Below are 11,679 nucleotides of genomic sequence, written 5' to 3'. Positions count from 1 at the left end.
GTCGCGATTGGCCGCGGCGTGTCAGCTGACCGCGTTTCCTGTTGGGAGAGGAAAAGTTTTGAAACCCCACCCTCCGCCGCGGCTGTAAGCAGCGACGTTGGAGTGGTCCGAGGAGCTGGCCGCGGAAGACTGACCGAGGAAGAGGAACGGAGCAAGAACTTCTCACGGAGCGGTCCCACTGTCCGGATATCGTCTTCACGAAGCGGAGCACCGAAGCTCCCCGGGCCCGGCGCTGAACTCCCAACAGGAACTAAAAGTTAACGGGGATACTTTGTTTTCACCCCGCACCCCCCCTCCTCTCAGGACAGTGAAGCCGAGCAGGTTTGGAGAGCTCTTCCTGTTCCCAGAGTCGGCGCTTCGCAGTCTGTGCGCGCGCGCTCGCTCCTTCATAATACAGCCAGCATGGATGCTGTGGCGCACGGGAATGCGGGATTTCCTGTGTGGCCGCCGCGGGGTTGCGTTCAGGCGCACTTTCTGGATCCTCGGGCTTAAATAATGAACGCTGGTCAACGCTTGAAACTTGTCGTAAAACACTGGTTGGCTGGACTGAATGCTCCTTTTCCTGCTATTCTTCTCCTCGTCGGCGCTTCCTGCTTGTGGCGGCCACTGCTCCTAATGGCTAAAAATACATAAAAAGGAAAAAAAAAAAACTGGACGTGGGCAGCCAAGTGTGTGGGAAATGTTGATCTGGAGGCTCACTTATGAGTTAGGAGTATTTTGATTCCCAAACCTGAACTTTAACTCTTAAGACTTGGAGCTCAACAGGTGGTGGTGGTGGTTGTGAATGAAGGAGGGGAAAGTAGGACCATAATGACTTGATTCCAGAGCTCTTTAAACACAGCCTTGATGAGATGATAATAGACTCAAACCGAGAGCAGAGAAACCACACACCACATCTTACTGAGATCTGAGATCTCAACCAGCGTCACTAACAAGCCAGACCCCTGCAATGACAAGATTTGAGTTTGCGGATGCAAGACGCCTGGCTTTCACCTGTCCCCGAATCCTCTCCTAGGGCCCACCTGCTGCTTTGACCTTTGACCCCGATGAGACAACAAGACGGGCAGGAAAGGGAGCAAGGTGTCATAAAGTACTCCTTCGTACTTTATTCTCAGACCCCTGGAGTGCGCAGCCGGCCCCGGCCCGGCCACCCGGCGCAGGCTCCATGGAGCCGCTGAAGAACATATTCAGTCGCAGCTCGCTGACGAACTGGAAGAACCTGGACCAGGCCCAGAAGGGCAACTTCGTCAACCCCGTGTGGACGGCCCTGTTCGACTACGAGGCCTCCTGCAAGGATGAGCTCACCTTGCGTAAGGGCGACCTGGTGGAGGTCCTCTCTCAGGACTCGGAGATCTCTGGGGACGAGGGCTGGTGGGCGGGTAAGGTCAACAACAAGGTGGGCATCTTCCCGTCCAACTACGGCTCCTTCAAGCCCAGCGGCTACGCCAAGCTCCCGGCCGCCAGCGTGGTGGAGGAGCTCAACCACGCCGTGGTGGGCAGCGTCGACCCCGAGGAGGTGGACTTCCGGGAGCTGAGCCTGGAGGAGGTGATCGGCGTGGGGGGCTTCGGCAAGGTGTACCGCGGCACGTGGCGGGGCGAGCTGGTGGCGGTCAAGGCGGCCCGGCAAGACCCGGACGAGGACATCAGCGTGACGGCGCAGAACGTGAGGCAGGAGGCCCACCTGTTCGCCATGCTCACCCACCGGAACATCATCGCCCTGAAGGGCGTCTGCCTGCAGGAGCCCAACCTGTGCCTCATCATGGAGTACGCGTCGGGCGGGGCGCTGAGCCGGGCGCTGGCCGGCCGCCGCATCCCGCCGCACATCCTGGTCAACTGGGCCGTGCAGATCGCCAGGGGGATGCTGTACCTGCACAACGAGGCCATCGTCCCCGTCATCCACCGGGACCTCAAGTCCAACAACAGTAAGTGCTTCTGGGTCTTCAGGTGTTCTGTCCACCCGGGTCCGCCGCTGGGTGCCAGGATATAGATCTACCCACAGCTTCTAAAACCTCTTTAGGTGTATAAGGTTGCATTGGTATTAGCGTGGGACTGTTGTGCAACAACAACAAAAAAGAGTAACACAGCTCTGCCCCTCCCCCACCTGTTGCTGTGCATTGCCGACCAGGTGTCTGAAAAAGGGAGGGTAATCCGGTTTGCCCCCACCGCTTCTGGTTGATCATTTCTGTGCCGTCATGCCTTAAGCCCAGACCTCTGCGGCCATGATGGCCTCAGGCACTGGGGGAGAACTGGCCAGCAAGACGAAACTTCAACCCTGATCCGAAGGGAGCTTCAGACTGAGACTGAGACGGGGGGTGGGGGGTCCAACTCCAGGCCTCAGCGGTGTCCCGCGTGTCTGTGGAAGCGTGAGCGCCGCAGCGCTGCGGTCCCTCCTCAGCACATCACGGAGTTCTAGTTCTCCTCATTGGTTTGATTCCTGCTGGTGGAACCAGGGAAGCTAAAACCTGCAGGACACCAGAGGTGGAGGCTGGACCTGGACCCCCTGCTGGGGGAGAAATGCAGCGAGCAGCTGTAGATTATTAGGGGAATAGGGCTGTTTTTTTTTTATCCATTAGAAGCTGGTTTAGTCTTAAATGAAAGGAATTTGATCTCCTGATGCTGTTTGGTTTTCAGGTGTCCAGAAAATACAGTGAGGCTGTGGTCTCCTCTAGGCTCAGAGCTCAACGGTAGATTAAAGGTGGCCTTTCTAAACGCCTGCTCTGAGATTATGTGGCGCGTTTAGCAACATCAGTGCTCTGCTAGCACTTCCTTGTGGATATCAAATCACATGACCTAAATGCTGACAAAGTAGGCCTCGGTCCCAGAGAAGGGAAGGCCTTCAGACAGGCCGTCGAGCGAAAACGAGTCCCCTTTGAGCAAAGGCGGGGGACTCGGGCGGCGTCAGCACCTTTTTGGGGGCTCATCCTTGTGGAGCCGGGTCGGTCCAGGGGCCGGCGGGGTAGCGGCCCTTTGCCTGGTAGGAGCGTCCTGCTCCTCCAGTTGCCTCCAAGCCAAAAACACACAGCCAGCTGTAGCTCACAGCCGTCTCCTCTCTGCTATTATCATTCCTCGCCGGCTACCAGAACCCACAGGGCCGGCGGCTCTGCCTGAGAGGAGGCGAACCCGCTTGACCCCAGGCTGGTTGACCGCAGCACGTTCTCCCCCCCCCCCCCCCCCCCCTCCTCCGTACGTGTCGGGTCCCCACCGTGGACACGCTTGCCATGGCAGGCGTCTTCCCCCCGGCTTATCTGGGCCTCCCCTGTCAGATTACCCCCCCCCCCCCACCCCCCTCCTCTGTTCCCGGTGCAGACGTGTCTGCTGCGGTGCCAAAAGCAGGAGTCCTGTTAACTGTTTGTATGTGTGGCAGGCCGGCCTGAACACAATCCCTCTCTCTGTGCGCTGCCAGATCGTATCTGCCTCCTGCCTCCTGCTGCCCCTTGCCTTTTTTTTTTCTTTTTTCTTTTTGAAATTCTTCTCTGGAGCTTTGTCCCCGGCCTGCCTCTACATGTCTCCCTGCAGTCGTGGCCCTGTTGTGTCACCGGGCAACATCCTGTTGTGCTGGAGGAAGGATAGAAGAGAAGGATTGGGGGGGGGGGGGTCACAGAGACATTGTGTCTGTGATTGGCCGGACGAACAGGTGCAGAAGCATCAGGGAAGGGTGCCTGAGAGATCGGCCTGCGGTGTCACTTCCTCACCACGTCCGTCCAAGTTCTTCTTTCTCGAGGTGCCATTTTATGTTTTCATATCTGCACCCCCCCCCCCCCCCCGATCGAGCCTTATTTTCAGTGTGCTCTTTCGTTTTTTTGTTTTTTTCTGACCGGGGGTCAATCGGAACCCTTCGGCTGGAAAAAAAGCGCCGAGCGCGGCGTAAAAAGATGACTCCGGGTAATTGGGCTCATCTGTCGCAGTGACGGATGGATCGCCGGCGCGGAGTCATTATCCTCGCAGGGCTCATAAACAACAGCCACGAGTTGCTGCTGGAGCTAATGACCAGCAGAAGATGCTGATTAGACAGGTGCATTGTGGGGGCGCTTGGGCGGAAGCCAGAGGCCATAACTGGAATTCCAGCGAACGTGGCCAGAGAGCGGAGAGTGGAGGATCCTGTCTGGAGGGGTGGAGGGGTGCTGTTTTGGTGGTTTTCATTGCTGTTTCCTGTTTGTTTTTTTGTTTTTCTGCATGAGCTGAGCACTGCCAATCAGATGGCCTGAAAAAGGCTGCATGAATCATCTCCTGCCTACAAGCAAGACGACTGCAGCTCTTTTTGAAGCGCACCGTGAGAGCCCAGCGCCTATTCAGTTGTGAACTGATTGTATCGATGAATTATGAATTAGAATTTGCAATTCTTAAAGATCAAATTTTTGCTAAATTGAATTTTTTTTTTTACCAATGCACTCTCTTGGGCTCCCATGAAACTGCATTACAGCAGTCCTGAAAGGGGAAATAGTTTGGCTAATAGCATGCAATGTTGAATATATGTTTAGGAAATGATGCTGTCAAAATACTCTAAAAAGGAAACCGTTTCATCCTAATTTTTTTAGATGGATTCATAAACATTTTGTGTTCTATTTTCATTATTTGCTACGGCGGGGCCTACAATGTTGGTTTTGGCACGTTTCAAAGCTTACAGTTAGTTGTGCTTTGAATTCAGGTCCACTTCCAGATGAGATGTTGTTCAAAATAATTTAGTTTTGAGTGAAATGAAATGTAAATCAAATAAATAATTGGATCAGGTAAAATAAGATCAGAGGTTGTTGTTCTAAGCCATATGGCCCAGGCCCGCGTGGTACCTAGCCTGAGCGAGGACAGGATGATGGAGGGCGGGAACAACTTCCTTTGAACAAAGGGAAGTTTCCAGCAGCACCTCGGCTTCATGTGGGAAAGAAAAGAAGAAAAATTATTATAGGGAGAAAGGGTTGAGCGTAAACGCTGAAAATAAAGATGGCAAAGATAGCAGAGAGTGACTATCGCCACAGGTAACCACCGTACGGAGCACGGTGTTTAGTTTAAGCTGCAGTTTAACAGGTTTACTCACCGTCTCCTTTTCATTGTAACGGCCGACTGCTTTGGATCCGTTGGAGACGTTCCAGTGACGTTTTCAGGACATCATATAGAGAGTAACCCTTGTCCTACATGCACTAGTTGTTCATTTTTATCCACTCTACATAGACAACCTTTTAGCCCACAGGTCTCAAACACTAGATGGATAAAACTCTCAAACTCTTTTTGTGTATCCAGATTATCAGTAGCTTTTCCATCTTTTTAGTTACGGACAATCCCTCAGGTTACGCTGTGTTTATTTTTCCAAAGCAGCTACGCAGCAGCAGATGACGTGAAACTCCGCCGAGGCTTTAGTTAGACGCGGCGGGGGAAGGCCCCGCGCCGCGCCCTCCCCGGGGCTGCTGCTTACAGGCGTCTCTCTCAGGAAGAAGCCACAGATAGATCTGGGATCAACGTGCCCTTTTTTTTTTTTTTGCTGCGAGTGGACAAACATCTGATGCATCTGCATCTCTTTACCAGCATGTTTTCATTCAGGGCCCCTGGTGTCCCGCCGTGTTGTGCATTAAAAAAACACATCCCAGGATGTGTTCGCGTGGGGGACTGCTGTTCATTTAACATGTCACATCCCTCCTATAGCCGCTACGTTAATGTTACCGTGCAATTTTTTTTTTACCTTTTTATGTGAACTAATTTTGCCGTATTTCTTAAAAAACGTGCTGCCCCCTATGGGTTGAATGGTTGCTATTGCACCTGAATTTTCCTAATTGTTCAAACCCTTTCGTCTCCCTAGTACCCAGGAGTCGGACTTGTGAGTCTTGCCAGCATTGATCATAGTGTTAAAAGGGAATCGTTTTATTTTTTTATCGACCACATGCTTTACTTCAGATAATTTAAATGTAAACTTTGAGAAAGTTTGTTTCTGCTTTGAATATTAACACATGTCGGCTGTGATGCTGCTAACATGGCACCACCACCTGGCAGCGTTGGCTTCAGGCCAGAATACCCCCCCCCCCTCCTGTTGTGGCAAGGGGGGGGGGGGGGGGGGTATCATGAGTAACCAGCGTCACTCAGGCTTTCCCCCACTGTAACACCTGACTAAGCGTTTTTTAAATTTATTTTAAATGTTTTTTATACATCAGTAACAGTGATTCCAAAGACAGTAGGGTCTGACAAAATAATCGATGCGTCGGTGTTTGATAGCAGCAATAATCGCTAAAGCTGTCTGAGACAGTTTAGTAGTAAACCTCCCAGACAACACAAGCTGCTATTAGCTGTTTGTTTCAGCCATTCTTCCATGAGTGAATAATAATCGTTGAATTAAGAGCAGACGGCACACGATGCCACTGTTTGAAACTACCTCTGCTGTATAACGGTGTCCTATTCGTTGAGAACAAATGATTGTGCAACATTGTAAACTAGCTTTAGCATTGTTGTCTAAGCAGTTAGTGGGGTTAGCGTGGCTAAAGTTACAGAAGCATCAGTCTCCCTGTGTATTATAATAATAATAATAATAATAATAATAATAATAATAATAATTAATAATAATAAATGCTAACCTTACCTAGGAGATTCCAAGCAGCAACAAACGGAAGAAGCCCACTTTGCTCCGTCCGGCCTTCCTGTTATCAGCTGATGGTCTCGCTCTCACTCGCTGCCTTATTGAACTCCTTCAACATGTTGGAGGAATCCGTTTTCCTTTCTAAACGGCAAACGTCGTCGTCCTTCCCCTGATTCCATTTTAACACAAAAACGGGTGGAAGTCTAGTTTATCTTAGTTTGCTTGACTGTTGGTCGTCCAATGAGGGGATGATTCGTGTCCCTTTAGTTTTGAACCAAAGACTTTTTTAAAACGTTCTGTTGTTGAATATTTAGTGCCGATCCTATTAAACTGTATTGATTAGAACCGTACGGGTTCAGGTGAAACGGTCAGCCTAAAACCCTCCTGCGTTGTCTTTGTCCGTCTGCCTGCTGAATCACATGCATGAGGAACAAGGAGCTCATAGAGTTGTAAATGTCGGGTGTTGCTTTGATGGGAACTGACCCGTTCAAGCACACAGGCTGACTAACGACCCTGATTCACATTTCTGCTCAGGCTGATCACCCGACAACGCACAGGAAAATAACCCCCCCCCCGTTCCTAAGTACCTGCTTAGAGTTTGGTTCATTTTAATGGAGCCACCTGACCCTCATGTTAACAGACGGCAGAGAAAGATGTTCATTAGCCCTCCTGTTGACTCAGTGTTTTTAAAGGGGGTTTCATAAGCAAGGGTGCAAAATATACACAGCACGCAGATTCACATGAGAAAACCAATTTTGGGATCAAATGACATTTTTTCCTTTTTTTTTTAAGAGGACAAATGACTTCTAAACCAACCTAGGCCTTAGCCTCACTGGAGGATTTTTTTTTTTTTTTTACAGCCGCTTAATTTCAATTGGATTTAATTTGAACTAGGCCACTCCAAAATGTTCATCTTTTTAAAAAACTTTTTCAGCTGTTCAGAGATGGACTAGTTGTTTTGCTCCGTGGTCAGGATTCCTGGTCTCATCAGTTTTGGGCGAGGCTTCCAGGTCCTGGAGCAGCAGCGCAGCCCCACACCAAGACGCCACTGCGCCTCCCTGTTGGCTCTTGACAGCTGAAGGATCATTTACCCTTAAAGCCTCGGGGATCATCAAAGCCTGCGGTACTTTAGATGTTCTGCTGGGTTCTTTCTGTGACGAGTTGTCGATGAGCTCTTGGTGTGATGATGGTGCCAGCGCTCCTTCCTAGGAGTGTCCACTGGATTTTCAAACCTACTGAAGTAGTTTAGCAGCCTTTTCCAGGCTGTCAGATGGCAATCATTCAGTTGTTTTATCTGTCTTGGACATCTTCTTATCAGGGCCTCATGCGTTGCTGTTTAAGGTCTCTTAAGCCTACTTCGTGTTGTCAGACAGGTTCTGTTTGTTTGTCGTTTTCTCTACAGGTCTGGTGGTAATCAGGCTAGAGAAATTAAATTTAGGAATAACTTGGCTAAATCAAGTTATTCAAAAACATTTTTATAAAGAGGGGCAAATATATTGCTGGGATGGCTTATTTCATTTAAAATTAAAGATACAAAATCATTTTAGATAAATGTCTTTCTCCTTCTTGCTGACAAAAATGTTTAATGGTTGGAAGCTTTCTGTTCATTTCCATTCAAAATGGCTATTAATCCCTAAAGTAAATAAAATTTAATACCATCTAATTTTTTATTTTTAAGATGCATTTTAATGTAACATAAACACAAAAATGAAGCTAAATCTGTAAGGGCAGATACTTTTCTTTCCTATCCTCTTCAACACTGAAACCGTTTCCACATGCTGGCTTCTTTCTCACACTTCAGTCTTTGCTGAGGAGCCGGCGCTGGTCCGATGCCGCCCTGCTGTTGGATTTACGCTTTACGTGCTCCCATTATAGAGCCCAGCCGGGTTGTCATGCAGCTTCTGTCTCCATCTTGCCTCTGGGATTTTTACTCAGTCCTCCAGGCTGAACTCCTGCATGTTTTTTGCTTGTGAACAGCGATCTTCAAGTCTAACCGCAGGTTCTCAATTGTATGAGGTCTGGACTTTGACTAGGCCATTCCGACGCATTTAAATCTTTCCCTTCAAACCACCTTGGTAGCAGTCTGCTTCGGGTCATTGTCCTGCTGGACGATGAACCTCTGTCCTGGTGTATTCCTCATCATCCGCTTCTCAGCCCCTGCTAAATCACTTGCCTGTAAAAAAAAAAAAGAAAAGACTTCTTATCTCTGTTAGCTAGCAGGAGAGAAGCCTCAGAGTGGTGAATGGCTGCACACGTTTAGCCGACTTCAGCGTCCAAGACGGCGTGCTCCTGAGTTTTCCGGGTCTCATACATGTCTGACAGAGATTCTGACTGAGGATCAGCCGCTGAGGCCGCATCCGTCTGAATTATCTTCTCCAACAGGCTCAGTGTTAATGTAGGAAGCTTCCACAGCCTGGCCTCAGACAGCCTCAGCCGACCCCTCAAGGTGTTGGAGTTACAGGACGGTAGCCCGGCGGGGTTTGCTCATTGTGCTCATTGACCAGGCTAATAATAGCTGTTAGCAAAACATGCTGACGCTGCATTCCTCTGCGTTTCACACAGGAACATGTTCAGTCATCTAGCTTGTACTCCACTATATGCTAATCACATGCATTGCATCTAAGCTGAACAGTTTATTTCTGCAGCGTCCTCCAGCTTCTGTCTGCACAGCAGCCCCGCTGGGCTTTAAACTCCAGGCTGCTTAGAAGCTCGTCAACCTGAAATTCTGTCGTTAGAAAGTTTCTCCGTTTTTCAGATTCTGCTCCCGGAAATTCAGGCTTCCGGGTTCAGAGCGTAAAATGTCCAGTTTTGGGACCGCATCAAGTACGCGGTGTAAAATTCAGCTTATTGGGATCGGACTCCAGTTCAAGAACCGCACTCGGCTCAGGTTGAAAAGCGGCTTGTAAAATGAGACGTTTGGGGAACGTTTTTCATTTGCTTTTTGTTGGTGCGTTGGATTTATTTTTAATCTTGTGTAGATTTTTCCTAAATCAGCTTTTTATTGCTGGATTTCTTCAATCTTTGACATGGTAGCTTTCTCTGCCACATCTTCCCTAATTGGATGAAATCAGATTTGAAGCATTGCGTTCATTGTGTGAGGATATAGAATAAAACCAAATACATATGAGAGCCTTAAGTTGATCCAGGGGAGGTCTGAGCTTAATTCAGTTAGATGTACATCTTTTGTCTTTTAAATGTATTTCATGTTCTGATGATTCTTGTTTTTTTGTGTTTTTTCCTTTATGGTAACTATTTAACTTAATTGTGCAGCTTTGTAGCCCCTTGAAAAGGAGGTTTTCTACCTGAACAGAATGTTCTTGCTGAAATAAAGGAACCCATAAATAAAAAATATAAGTAAAAGGCCCGGATGGAATCTGTGAGGATTTTCATTTAACAAAGTAGAAAAGAGAATTATTTTCCTCCCCTCGTCCTGAAGCCGGGTAAAATATAATTGGCCGTCAGCGCTCATGTGACCCAACCTGGTGGATACCAGACGCTCCACCACGCTGACGCCACTCAGAGACTACGGATGGTAGTCTTGGACCTTTCATCCATCTACGCCTGCCTGATCCAGGTCGGGGTGACGGCTCACTGGAAGGAAGTGGGCTGCACCATAGCCAGGTCCACCATCATGATACGGAAAGATGGACAACGACGCGTGCATTAACCTCTGTGCTGCTTTTATAGGACAAACGAAGGCTTCTAGACGGCAAAACCTGGCATGAAACCTTCAGTTCACTTTTCTTTAAGTGCAGCGTCCAGGCAGGACCAGTGAGGCGTCTGCCATTGTGTCGCTAAGATAGCTAAAATGCGTATTTTCCAGCACGGCAACATTTTGATGGTTTTAAATACTCCGACGCTGCCGAGCGTCCGTAACAGCTCTCCGGCCACCGATCCCATAGCGTGCGAGTCCCTGGAGACGTGTGGCGGGCTGGCGGTGCGTGGCCCTGCGTGTTCATGTGTTGCAAACTGGAATTCCCAGAAGATGCACTTCCTTAAGTTGCACAACCACTCAGAGGGAGACTTTGCTCTCGCCCTTGTGAATCTAAATCCCTCTGATACATCAGAGCATCGGCTCCAGTCCTGGTCACCGCCTGGCTCTCAGGTCAAGCCAGCGACGGGCCCCTTTGTGAGTTTGTTACACTTCAACACCGGAGCTGTGGGGCTGGTTAATAAATGACCGCCTCCACACAGACTTTCACCTGGACCAGCCAATCATTTATAACCCCCCTCACAGTGGTACAGCGGCTACCCAGAAACAACCCTTCTTTGTCTGTGGTGTTTTTGGTGTGTGTGTATGGGGGGGTTCTGCTGTTCTATCTAAGCCATGTCTTCAGTGCTGTAAGGCTTCATCACTGAGGATCAGGATTGTCACGTAGGAAAGGCGTCACTGTTGTTGGCCGTCTGACCCGCCCAGCTTTAAGGACGCGCTTTATTGTTGCTGATGGAGAACCCATGACTGGGCCGGTTAATCATGAAGCCAGGTCTGCGTTCAACGTAAGCTCCAGCTGTTTCTGCGCTGTTAAAAAAAAAAACCTGTCAGTAGGGCGATTCATAAAACCAAAGGTCGATTTTAAACGAAACAAAAACATTTTCCACTGAATTTCTGGCTCACGCTCCACTCTAGGATGTCATATTTTTAATAATGCCTCCAGGTTGGTGTCCAAATAGCAGCGGTGGATTTCTCTGGTGTCTGTTGTCTAGCCTGGATCTGTTTGGGGATTCTGACCCACAACGTGTTTGGGAGACATTCAGGGAGCGGGTTCTGTCCTTACATTAACGACCATTACTTTATTCATTTGTCGTTGGATGTTAGTATGATACTAGCATCAATGTGTTGCATAACTGCACAGCTGAAAAACTTCAGATCGGTTCGAAAAGAATCGCTTCTAAATCTTGAGAATGGGAATCAGAATGGATGTTTGAAATCTGAGTCGATACTCAGCCCTTCTCGTCAGGTTTGCTTTCTTGTTCTCATTTACAGACAGTTTGAGATTTGGCTCAAAAAAAACCCACACGGCTTCATCTCTGATTTAAATGCTGGCTGGTCGCTTGGTTTAAAAAGTTTCCTGTTCTATTTTAACGTGTTCCAGTGCACTACACAGCAGGAAGTGGTTTCTGCTGTA

The 11,679-nt window shown here is 48.9% G+C and overlaps 1 protein-coding gene across 1 annotated transcript in view; it reads left to right on the top strand.

The window, feature by feature from the left end:
* Positions 1 to 942: 942 nt before the first annotated feature.
* LOC118565915 (mitogen-activated protein kinase kinase kinase 11-like) overlaps positions 943 to 11,679 on the top strand; it is a 39,184-nt gene continuing 28,447 nt past the window's right edge. The window contains exon 1 of the mRNA XM_036146995.1: positions 943 to 1,922. Within this exon, the coding sequence (XP_036002888.1) occupies positions 1,166 to 1,922 (757 nt within the window). The 5' untranslated portion in view covers positions 943 to 1,165. The remainder of the gene's footprint in view (positions 1,923 to 11,679) is intronic.

This window comes from Fundulus heteroclitus, chromosome 14 (genome assembly GCF_011125445.2).
Source record: "Fundulus heteroclitus isolate FHET01 chromosome 14, MU-UCD_Fhet_4.1, whole genome shotgun sequence".
NCBI classification, from domain to species: domain Eukaryota; kingdom Metazoa; phylum Chordata; class Actinopteri; order Cyprinodontiformes; family Fundulidae; genus Fundulus; species Fundulus heteroclitus.
The sequence above is the reverse complement of the archived record's forward strand: the minus strand, read 5'-3'. Positions and strand labels throughout refer to the sequence as shown.